The sequence below is a fragment of the Patella vulgata genome, chromosome 5 (genome assembly GCF_932274485.2).
Source record: "Patella vulgata chromosome 5, xgPatVulg1.2, whole genome shotgun sequence".
Taxonomy (NCBI): Eukaryota; Metazoa; Mollusca; class Gastropoda; family Patellidae; genus Patella; species Patella vulgata.
Genome location: NC_065883.2, coordinates 22,568,246 through 22,581,578, shown reverse-complemented (window position 1 = coordinate 22,581,578; position 13,333 = coordinate 22,568,246). Strand labels below are relative to the sequence as shown.

General features: G+C 32.0%; 1 protein-coding gene across 2 annotated transcripts in view; it reads left to right on the top strand.

Annotated features, from left to right (window-relative positions):
* LOC126821972 (serine/threonine-protein kinase D3) overlaps nt 1–12,071 on the top strand; it is a 94,331-nt gene extending 82,260 nt beyond the window's left edge. Inside the window, exons 21-23 of one of the 2 annotated variants that reach the window (XM_050550649.2) lie at nt 36–121; nt 733–887; nt 11,908–12,071. In XM_050550649.2, the coding sequence (XP_050406606.2) occupies nt 36–121; nt 733–887; nt 11,908–11,938 (272 nt within the window). In that variant the 3' untranslated portion in view covers nt 11,939–12,071. Of the gene's footprint in view, nt 1–35; nt 122–732; nt 4,409–11,907 lie in introns of those variants that run through there. The other variant, XM_050550650.2, reaches the window with a different exon arrangement.
* Nucleotides 12,072–13,333: the final 1,262 nt, after the last annotated feature.

Below are 13,333 nucleotides of genomic sequence, written 5' to 3'. Positions count from 1 at the left end.
TTTAGATTGAAATATATTTTTTTTTTCTTATCTAGGAATTGATTTGATAACCAATCTACTTCAAGTGAAAATGAGAAAACGTTTTACAGTAGATAAATCTCTCTCACATGTTTTCTTACAGGTAAATTTTACTAATGTACTGGTATATAAATAAAATTATCGAGCGATAAGGACTCTGGCATCTTCACTAGAATGTTTCTGCTTCCCAATTTGTTGGTGTTACCAAGTCATTTGGATGGGATGAAAATTCAAGCTCCGCCCATGTGCATAAATTTCTCCTTCCTAGAATTTGATACTGCACGCTTGACTAGAATGTTTCTGGTTCCCACTTGTGTAACCTAGTCATTTGGATGGGACAAAAAACGAGGTCCGCCCATTTGCACAGAATTCTCCTCCCTAGAATTGGACACTGCACTCTTGACTAGAATGTTCCTGGTTCCCATGTGTTAGTGTTGCCTGGTTGTTGGGAAGGGACACTGCACTCTTTACTAGAATGTCCCTGATTCCCAATTTGTTGGTGTTGCCTGGTCATTTGGAAGGGACCAAAAATCGAGGCCCACCATGTGCACAATATTCTCTTCCCTAGAATTTCTCTCGTGACCATACAAAAAAATGATGAGCATAATATTGTGTTAACGAGATGTTAAAGGCCATAACTATGTTATGCTATGAGCTCAAATTCATTTTTTTTTTTAACATATATAAAATAATTTTTCTGTTTTCATTTTTTAGGACTATCAGTGTTGGTGTGATTTACGTGTCCTTGAAACTAATGTGGGAATTCGGTTCCTTACCCATGAATCAGACGATGAAAGATGGGAGATGTATAGAAAAGAAAAAAATCTAAAACAATGGACAGAAATTGGGCAGAAAGGAGTGAATGAGAAGTATGAATTTAGCAGATGTCGTGAAAAGCATGAAAGGCATGATCGACACAACACAAATAATGCACACCACTGATGTCAGTTCTTTCGTTAGTTCTGTGCTTGTGTATTTTTTATCCATGTAGCAATGTAACTGCTGATTCTATTGGTCCATTTCCATGTACTGTCAGAATCATTCTTTGGTTAGAGTGGATATTTCTATTTGTGTCTAACTTTATTCCATTGTTGAGTGTGGTTGGTGGTCTTTATTATTGGCATCCTGATTGGCTGATTTTATAATGCTGATTTGGTGAGAAATACCTCTAAATATATGACCCGAGGAGGTTATTTGGCTGACATATTTATTATCTCATTACAAATAGCAAATTGTAGCCGAATCTCAATTGAGTAGTTCTGCTCACAGAACGCAAATATGCTAATCATGAGAATTTCAAATTATACGATTTTCATATTGTAAATCATGTTAGAAATTGAAACACCTCTCTCATGACTTTGATTTATCTTCCTATTCTTAATTTGAATGTCTTACAGCACCTACAGTTTTTATATGTTTATATGGCTATTTTTACAAGTGGTATTTAACAGCAGGCCCTAGAGTTCACAAAGCATTCTCAGACTTAAGTTAAAGATACATTCTGGGAGATTTTAATAGAGAGTTGGCCATTCTTGCTATAACAGTTCAAAAATAGATGATGAAAGAAGAATTTATTGAAAATTTCAGTCAAATTACTTTATTCTGAACAAAGTTATCACTATTGTAATTTTTGACTAGAAATGGGAGTCAATTCTCTCTTCACCGTCTCCGAGAATAGACCATCGTTTGATTGACAAGCGTTAACTCCGCCTACATAATCTCGATTATCAAGTAACGTTTTCAATGGCTGTGGTTTGAGAGGGGGTTGCAATTCAATTCGTATCACATTTATTTTTACTAAAAATTAAAAATAAGACTTTTAATATATAGATAAGAATGGACAAAATCAATGAGGCATAATTATAGCCGACTTCTTGTTAGCCTGCGTGTTCTCTTGTACTGTAACTGGTAGGCCTGCGTAACTACCGAACATTGATCCAATGGAGCTGGAATTCAACTGGGGTGATGTTAGCTGCGATGTTTATCAATTTCTATAGTTTTTTCTGTAAACGCAAGTGACAAAAGAGCGTAGCCTATAATACCGACATCCAAACTCTCATTTTAACCACAACTAAACATAATATCAAGGCCGTATACATGTATATCGAACTTTCAATCAAATTGACTGACATGCGGCCTCGCTCAACAGCGGTTTCGCTTCGTACAATCTATCATTTAGCCTCGATCTAAAATTATTTCCGGGAGTATGACGTCAACGTAACGGTTAATCTCCGCTTACGACGCCATTTAAAAATTTAATCAATCAACGAGATCCTGTTTAAATCCAAGCCGAATCCAAGCCATCCATGGGTCTACAGAGTTGATTTTGTGCTTGTTGTGTAAATAAAGATCTAATTTATAATTTCTATGACATCTGAAGCCTAAATAAAGACTTGCAATAATCAGATTTAGCTCTTGCATAATGTATGTTTAAAAATTTACTCAAAATTCTTCACCTTATTTTAACCAAAATATAGCTCTTTATAAAACTTTTGTTGTTTTAATGTATCAAATACATCAATAAGAAACTATGTGCAAAGGTTTGTGTTTCTGGGTCAAAGATATTTCTCATAAACAGTGATTGAAAGTTGAATGTAATTCTTAACTTAAGTCTGAGAATGCTTTGTGAACTCGGGGCTCTGGTATCTTTCAATAGAACATCATGATATTTATAACAATTAAACCAGATTTAAAAACATGCAATGATCTTTGAGGAGGGTGTATGTAAAAAGTTGCAGATTTTTTTTTACCAAAATGGTTCAGTTGTCAAAGATATGATGATGTTTTGTATTGTACTGTTATTGTGGTTATATGTAGCTTTACTATGACTCTATTTTTGACTTTTAGTGTTTTCGATTTCTTATTGTCTGTATTTCTATACTGACTAGTTACTTTTAAACAGTGATTAGACTAGTGAAGAGGATAGCAATACAGATTTCTGTGTTATTAAATTCTATATATGTCTATTTCTTATACAACACTGACTTGTCTTATATACATCCCAAAAATACAAAACTCATATCAAAAGTCCCACAATTGTCATCCAGTTATCCTTGATAGTCAATTTTTGCGTTTTTGGTATCTTTCTTTGATGAAGATTTCTTAGCATTTTTGAAGATTCAAATTAAAAAGTTCGAGCTACAGTACAACTACCGGTAAATAGTTTCATCTTGCAAGATCGTGAAAGTTATATGCTGATAATATTCTATACTCCAGCCTGGTATGATTATGTACTTAATATTAATTAACAAATCACAGATGTCGCCAAGTGAACTGATAATTATGCTGATAATATTCTATACTCCATCCTGGTATGATTACGTACTTAATATTAATTAACAAATCACAGATGTCGCCAAGTGAACTGATAATTATGCTGATAATATTCTATTCTCCAGCCTGGTATGATTACGTACTTAATATTAATTAACAAATCACAGATGTCGCCAAGTGAACTGATAATTATGCTGATAATATTCTATACTCCATCCTGGTATGATTACGTACTTAATATTAATTAACAAATCACAGATGTCGCCAAGTGAACTGATAATTATGCTGATAATATTCTATACTCCATCCTGGTATGATTACGTACTTAATATTAATTAACAAATCACAGATGTCGCCAAGTGAACTGATAAAGACACATACAGACTAATGCCGTAATGGTGTGATGAAGAAGATATATATTGTGTTAAATCATGAATTGATGCAGAGATAATGACCATACATTTAATTTATACCAACTGCTATAAGGATTACAGTTATGACTGTTTTATCCCATATGAGAAAACAAGAGCAAGCATGGATTACTTCAAATGATGGTCTGGTTTGATGAACCTTATGAAAATGTAAAGAATTCTATTTTTGTTGCAAATGTCACAGAACAGATGAATCTATTGCCATGATGAACATTTGTTTATCATTGCCTCAACTTTTCTGAACATAACAATTACAGCCATTAGAGATGTTATCTACAGTCTTTTAATTAAGGCACCGGCTACAGCCATTGTCAAGTAAAAACACAGGCTTTGTCAGGTACAATGCCTGTTATGCCAGTCATTTTATCAGGTATTAATTCATTATCTATTTGTCTTTTAAGTATGGTTATAGTAAAGCTACATTTTACACGTTATCATAGTTTTTATAAGTAATTCTATTATTTTTACATACTCAAGTGTGATAATTTGTTGCATTCGTTTAAAAATTCTGAATTATTATCATGATCCAGACTCATAAAGTGCCTCAGACAGGCATCATATTGTCATCTGACTTTTACTATATCCAACAATTTGACAGTGGTTTAATGGACAATATTGGTGTCAGTCATTATCACATATGTGATAGAACTGGTTTAACACGTTCCAAATATAATTTTAACACAGAGGTCATTGTTACGATAGATGAGTAATGAAGGCTTCTACAAAAGGAAGTGACAAACACAAAAGGAAAACACGATTTATCCTTCTATATAACTGACTGAAGTGACGATTGATAATAGTTACACAGACGAATTTCTGCTCACTAATAATTTCTTCGAAGATCAAAAGTTGTTATATGAGACTGTGTGAGGATATCTGACAATTCAAAACAGAAATTGACTGTCACTAGAAAAGAGGAAATGAAAGAATATAGAAAAAGTCTGTGCATTACCATGTTTTGATTAAGTATAGAATGAATAAAAACAAGTGAATGTACAGACTATTTATATTTGTCTCGTGTTCTCTTATCTAGTGACATTCAGTTACTGTTTTGAATTGTCAGATATTCTCTCTCAGTCTCACATAACAACTTCTGGTCTTCGAAGGAATTGATAGTGAGCAGAAATTTGCCCTGTGTAACAGCTATCACTCGTCATTTCAATCAGTTATATAGAAGAATAACTTATGTTTGCCTTTTGTGTTCGTCTCTTCCTTTTGTAGAAACCTTCATTACTCATCTATCTCTGTATTAAAATTATATTTGGAATGTGTTTAGCGATTTCTATCACATATGTGATAATGACTGACACCAATATTGTCCTTTAAATATTAGTTTATTGTATAAATTTAAGAATAGGTCACAAGGTTATATTGAGCAATACACTGCCAGCATCATAGATGTTAAGATTTCATTTTGGTTTATTAGACATACTCGTGGTTGAAATTAGGCTCTAAATCTATGAATATTGCCTGAATTTCAAGGTTATATGTATATACTTAATTATATACAGTAGTTGATATAAAAAAAGACTTTTGATAGAAATAAATATTTAAGAACATGTATGTATATCATAATATTTATTTTCTTATACATCTATACTAGTATATAAACATCTACATTAAAACATGTCCAATATATTAGCACTAGCGTACATTAATGACTTAATATCTAAAGTTAATATACAACCTTTTAGCTCATATGTGTATTCATTTAGTAGTTTTATTCTTTTATTGTTTTTTTTCATTTTCATTTAAATCTATTATCATGGAATTCAAAATAATTTCAAAATCAAAATTTTATTTTATAAACTGTTTATTAGAAGTACCTTGGAAGTTTTATCAGGGAGGTTTTATATTGATTAAAAACAGATGGCTATTCATTTCAAAAGAAATATTATTATTCTTGTATTTACATACTGCGCTGTAAAACTTGCGTCATAATTTGAGCAATGTGAAACCTCCCTAATATGGACTCAATTAAAAAGCATTCCTTTCTTGGTGTAAAAAGGCTAGCGTTTGGATATCTATATTACATTTTCTATGTATTCTTTTTGATTTCCAAATTCATTTTATATAATTATTTAATATGCTCTATATTACGTACCCAACTTGTCCAATATTTGAGGGAAACTAGTCATGTAATATTGTAAATAAAGTTTGATATATATTTAAGATAATGTTTTATGAAATATATGTATTAAACTTCTTAACTACATATAGTTTGAAGTACTTGGCCACTATTTTTATACTGTAAACACTCATGTCCATTTAGAATATTTCTAATTACATGTATACCAAAAAACTTATAAATGAAAAGAGATCTTCAAATCAAAAACTTTATTTTGTCTATCATTAAGATAGAGTAATTTTAAATGGGTAAACTTGTTTTTATAATGCACATCATATAACAAAATGGTTTCAAAATATATTAAAATATTAATTAATTTGCGTAGATGTTTCCAGGTCAGAGTTCAACTTCTAGTACAGAAATAAAGCACAAATTGTTAGTTACGAGAACTTAATGATCAGATGAGAAGTAGTATCACCATACCCTGCCTTGTGTCATAGCTGTATGGAGCAAATTTTGGTTTGGAGCTATTATTAAATCTTATCACATGACCTAACCCATGAACCAAATTGTAACATTTGCAAAATGGATGCTACGTAAAATTAACAATGCCTATATAGCCTTTCTAATCATAACTTGGTTTTAAGAAAATTCAAAGGTAACTGTAAAGGCAAATGCGATTAATTCCCTTAATCATGTGTTCATAATTCCTTGTGAGAAAGTACTTAAAAGATGTCAGTTTCATAAATGTTGTTTTTTAATAAAATACATCATTTTTTTATGCAATTGATTCAAGCAAATATGTTTATTGGGTCATAGTAGTTATCTGATTTTACTGATTTATCAACCATTGATGTGGTATATTTTGATGATCAATTGTTTGTCCTTTTTGAATGAATAAATGTGTGTTTGTTGCCGAGTGTGATTTATTCAATTGCTAGAATAGTGGTGTAGGATGGGTTCAGAAGGGGTTCTTTGGGTAAGTTTTGTTGGGACCCCTCAAAGGATCAATAGTAACAATTTGTCAGGGAAGGTTTTGAGTCCCTCTCAATCATTAATTTGTTCCTGCCTTTCACTGTGTGAACATTTAAAGAGTTACGATATATATAAGAATTGTTATAAAGACGTTTTCTATTGTTATTTAATGTTGTATAATTGTATTTTAAAAAAATACAAATAATATGATTTTATTATATAGAATAGAAGAAAGACTAATCTCTCAATAAATTTATTTACAAAATGTTTATTGAATATCAAAAAAGAAAAAAAACTGTTGAGTTATTTGATATTTTTTAAAGGTTCTAATTTTTTGAGAAAAATGTTGTATATTTAAAAACAATGTTTAATGAAAATCAAAAAAACTTTTGATCTTTGATTTACATGTATATGATATTTTCAAACGGTTAAAATTTATTGACAAAAGTGCTGTATATTTAAAAATCAAAAAAAAACTTTTCAATTTTAATTTATTTGATATGATTTTAACAGTTAGAATTTATTGAGAAAAAGTGCTGTATTTTTAAAACAAAAACAATTTATCAAGCAGTTAATACATGTATAATGATGATAGCATTTTAGTCAATTCTTCATTCCATGACAATCTGTTTTGTTTTTTTGCCTATTTGCCTTTTTTTCACTTTCAAAGTTTTGTTTTTGTTTTGTTTGATTTGATCTTGGGGAAGGTTAACACTGATTGTACGCAATTTATTTCCTTTTTTTTTTTAGAATTATAAAATAGATTTTGTACATTAAATGTAAATAGAATATATTAATATGTATATTAATAATAATATAAGAAAGAAAATAAAATGCATTGAATCAAATAAAAACTGTTTAACAATATTTCCTCCCATTCCTTAGATCTTATATAATATTTTGTGATATGTTTATAAAATAATTTTTTTAAAAATCAGGGTTAGGGATTTTATGTGTTTCTTTGAAAGTGGACTGGATGTGTAGCTTTTTCATGCGCTCGCATTTTATGTGACTGTATATTGTTGTCACCTCTCATGTCTGTCTGTCCATCGACAATTCTTGAGCACTCTTCAAGTCATAGTTTTTGGATTAATTTGCTATGATTGTTTGGCTACTTAGTAGGAGGAAACCATCTGAGATTCTCTCATGCTACATTTTCAAGGAGTAGTTGTCCATTGTAACCATGCTACAGACAAGCGTTTTAAAAAGAAATTTGCTAGGATTGTTCTAGGAACCCACATAAAAATATTTAGGAGAGTCCTGTCTCCAAAACATTGTGGACACTCAACAGATCAGAAATTTTGAGATTTGTTTTTCAGATTTGCTTTGATTATACGGCTAATCCTGAGTTGAAACCTTATTGAAAATTACTGCCCCTTTTACCAAAACATTGTAATATTGCTTGGATTTTATGTGTAGTTTTTGTTCCTGACCCTCAAAGCTTTAAAACTGCTGGTGGGTATCATTGTCTGGCATGGCTATGTTTAGATAAATAATTATATTTTTGTTTTACAAAACCCGCAAAACATCAAATGTCTTTCTTTGCATTCAGTTTCAATATAATTTACAAATGATGGCAAGGCGTTTTGTAAAAGCTGAAATTACTGTTGATAGAATTATAGTAAAGGCCTTTAATGAATTTAACTCAACTTGTTAAAGATGTGTTAGGCCATATATCACATCTGATCGTTTGTTAATATATTAATATTTTATTTAGTGTTCATATTGTAGTAGTATATGTTGACGATAGCTAGATTATATTAATTTTTTTTCTATTTGAATTATGAGCTTCCAAAACTATTAACTTGAAATGACTTGTTATTAGATAGTTTAGAACAGATAAGCCAAAAATCAATAGATCACATATCATAAATCTTCAATCTATAACATGAAATAAAGATGATTAAAAGATTAGGTTAATCTCTAAGAAATTATAAAACTTAAAACCCATAATCCCTACTTTGTAAAGACCATTCAAAAATTGAAATCTAATTTTGTTTAATTTTATTATACATTTTTTTCTAAAAATGGTAAAAAATTGTAATTTTTCAGTTCTCTCATGTTTTATTCTAAAAAAAAAACCCATAAAGGATATAGTTAGGTTTTATTTGATATAAAATAAGTCAGTTAAAATGAAGGTTACAGTTATGATGGCATAATGTTAACTGTATGGTAATATATAATATATTATCAACTATATGTTCATATTATTATGTTATTTCATAACAGCTGAAATAAATTAAAAATATTTCATACATATATTTTTTGTTGTTGTTAAATCTCGATGATTACGATTCAGGCCTGGAAATATTGGTTTTGTTTGTAGCCGTCAAAATGTGATAGATAATGGTTAAATTTGTAGCCGACAAAATGTGTCGGACAGGCCTGGAAATGACAGTTTTAGTTGTATCTGGCAAAATGTGTCAGACACGCCTGGAAATAACGGTTTTAGTTGTAGCTGACAAAATGTCAGACTACTGAACTAGTTCCTGATATTCTATACTTTGTACCAGACATGTATTAATAATATCAATAAAAAGACAAATCTGTGCCAGACAAAATGCCAGGCACCAGAGGGATTGTGCCTGACAAAGCCACAGGTGCATCTAATACGGATGTTCGTAAGCAAAGTTATCGAATTCAGAGGTAAATAACTCGTCTGAAATCGATTCTCTATAATAAATATAATATACAAAGCTGAGGAACACTTACTATGAAAGTGAGAATTATTGAGTATTGTGACTGGTTGACAAGCCTGGAAATAAGGCACTTGTCACTGACAATGTCAGGCACAGATTCAGGCTTTGTTAGGCACTAAACCTCTGGTGCCTGTCATTTTGTCCGGCACTGATTTGTCTTTTTTATTGATATTATTAATACATGTCCGGCACTAAGTTGAAAATGTCAGGTACTATTTCATTTGTGCCTGACATTTTGTCAGGTACATGTAAAACCGTTATTTCCAGGCCTGCTGGTTGACGGAATGATGTATGGCAGTGGACTTTGATCCCCACCTTTCGACGTCTGTGTGTTTTTCGCCATTGTATATTATATATCTACTGGCAGAGAATCGGTTCCAGATGAGTTATTTGCTCCTTGAATTTGATAATCTTACTTACGATAATGAATGTAATAGATAAACATTAAACTTAGTCAGAGCTTAATGTTAGTTTTGAGAGATTTTCCACATTACCAAACACATGTGAACAAAGCCTGAATTTGTACCTGACAAAGTCTATGACTGGTGTCATATTTCCAGGCTTGGTGTGACAGTTGCCTTGTTTCCCAGCTTGGTGATAACGATACAGTATCTCTTGTCAGTTAAGTGCAGTGAACAAAAAACCTTGTGAGTAGTGCTGGTTGAAGGCTGTAGCAGGGAAGGGGGGGTGGGTAGTCTAGTGGTTTAACGCACTCTTGTGAAATCACAAGATGTCATTGAGTCAAGTGGCGTGGTTTTAATTCCCCGCTTGTACATGGTGACGAGTAAGGTCGTCTGTCCAACGTCGTGAGTTTTCTCCGGGTCCTCCGGTTTCCTCCCACAGCTAAAGACCCCTACATGCAAGCCAATTATGGAAATAAAATTGAACCATGTGTTAGTCCCAAAATGACCTAGTTTGGGTCGGATGGACGTTAAACCTGCTTGCTCTCTCTCCTGTGGCAAGGAAAAGTGTCTAGATGTTTTGCTTGGCCTAAAAAACAAGGCCCTGTGTAGGCCTACTTGTTTGCGTGGAGGTAAAAGAACTCTTGATAGTCAAAATCTGATGAAGAATTGGCAGAATTGCCACTGTTTCTGCCTTCATATGAACAGCGGGTGGAGGAAAGTAAGACTGAAATCTCATTTCGATTTCTTTCTTCCATTTGATTTTATTATTTTCACATCTTTTGATTTAACCAATCGGGACAGTTATATATTACAGCACAAATTTTTTCCAGTGATGACATTTACAATGGAGCATCATTACAAAGTCAATGGATATTGACCCAAAATTTTGGTAAAGGATGGAGAGCCTGGCATGGACGTTATCTAGTCATGCAGGTGGGATGGAAAACCGAGGTCCTGTGTACACATTGGTGTGCACATAAATAAATAAATTGGAAATCAAAATAAGAGTATGCCATAGGGTCGCTGAATTGGCAAAATTTCCCTCATAGCACACTGTATGGCATACACCCGTCTTCATAAGCCCAGTCGGATCAGAAAAACAGAACGTTAAACCCCATTTTATTTCATTTCATTTTGACCCTAATTTGACAATTCACATCTATTCTAGCTATAGCCAACATCTTGAAGAGGTTGTTTGGGTTTGGTCTTAATTGTCTTATACAAAATATTCATATCTCTCGTTGATTACTCCTGTCCAACCTCGTGGGTTTTCTATCCGAGTCCTCCGGTTTCCTCCCACTGCTAAAGACCCTTACACACAAGCGAATTATTGAAATAAAATTAAATATTATGTTAGTCCCAAAATGACCTAGTTTGTGTTGAGTGGACGTTAAACCCCATTTCCTCTTCCTCCCTCTTGTTGAATACTCAAGTTCTATTTTGGTGTTTGTCATTCTTCTTCCAATTATACTTAAAACTTTTTCATTTATATACTAATTAATTACAGAGATTATTTTTTCATTTATATACTAATTAATTACAGAGATTATTTTGAAATTTAAACATACATTATGCAAGAGCTAAATCTGCCTATTGCAGGTCTTTCTCTAGGCCTGAAATGTTTTCTTAATTATTAATTAGACATTAATTAACTTATCCAGGCCATAATCAACTCTTGATGGCATCAGATTTCTACGATATTAAATAGATTAGAACAGTTCAGCCATATTTGGATTTAAGCTAAAAATGGAGGTGCAAGACTTAGCTTCGACAACTAGTACAGTGGTTGAAATTATTGCACATGTCTTTTCAAACCTTCAAAGGCTAATATCTTCGGTCGCAATAGAGTAATTTGAATGAAATTTTCAAATTATTTATTTTACATTATCTATTTTCGAACTATTATAGCAAGAATGGCTAGATCTTTATCTAAATCTTATATAATGTATCTTTAAGTTGAACAGAATTGAAACTAAATATAGCCTACTGCAATCTAATATTCCAATCATTCAATGCTCTTATTTTTGTTCATTTTTCAGTTTGAAAAAGCTCTACAACACAATGATGTGAGTTTGGTAGTGTTGGGTGGTGGCATCTCTACATTCAGTGTAGGTAAAGGCAAGTCTTGGACTGATCCACTTAGTTGATTTGTGTACTGATTTTATAAATTTTGTACTAAACATGGTCAGGAATTTGAACTATAAACCCCATTGCCCCTGCACATTTTTTTTTCATGAAAAAGCATTGAAATTCTCTAACAAATATTATACATTTTTATTACTTAAGTGGCATTTACACCATACAACCATCGGATGCAACAGTCGCATCCGATCAACTCATCAGACAAATGGTTGGATGGGCAGCTTGTTGTGTGGATAGGACCAGTTCTATTCTCATCCCACGAACTGATGCAAAGGTCATTCAAATTGCATTATATTAGACAACATGCAGTCATATTTGACTTGGCAACAAGAATTCCTGCTAGTATTTATTAAAGATGTCTTCTTTTGTCGCTTCGGGTACTTCAAAGTTCTCTAAAATGCATCCAACCCTATCCGCAACTGAATTTGAATATCTAATAACTCTGTTTAGGAAGCATGGACTTTGTGGTCTATTGGTGCCATTTTTTTCAGTTACTAAGAAGGAACAAATGTTACCATACAACAATTAGAACCATTGTATCATGTAAACAGCTGTTCATTGTTGCACCTGACGGTAGTATGGATTGGTTGTATCATGTAAATGCTGCTTTAATCTTAAATATTTAGGACATTTAATTCTTTGTTGTCAAGTTGTTAATGTTTATTAAGATAATCCAATATTAAACTGGCTGATCCTCAATTGCAGTTCTCTAACATTAGCTAATTTTTCATGGCTTAAAGTAGCTAAGTCTCTAACTCAATATCATCCAAAATCTTCGACATTGAAAACATGATTTATTTGTCAAATTAAATCAACATTCATGTTGTGATCTTACCGGGAAAAGATGGCCTTCTGATATCCAATATTTAAGACAAAATAAACATTTTACCACTGGTACACAAATCATGTACCATAGTGCGTTTCAGCGCTATTTGTAATAAGGGAATCGAAAAACGAGGCTAGGCATATTCCACAAGTCATGTCAAATGGTGACGCTATATTCTTATCTGGAGAGCATGCCCAATAAATACTATCAGCGTAGACTGGAATAACCAGATGCTAAAGATTAAAATTTGATTGAGAATACTGGCGTATTTCGCGGAACCTAACTGATTAGAAATTACAGTAAAAACAGAAACAATTGAATGTAAATCAATTTATATACATTCATATTACATTATTATATGCATTGCGACCCATTTGTGTCAATTTCTAGGTCCCAAATATTAGCGACTTAGCTTCTTTATTAAACACTAAAATATACCCAAATTGATCATTTAACATTTATTAAAGGGCCAATCCCGATAATATTTTGGAGAATAA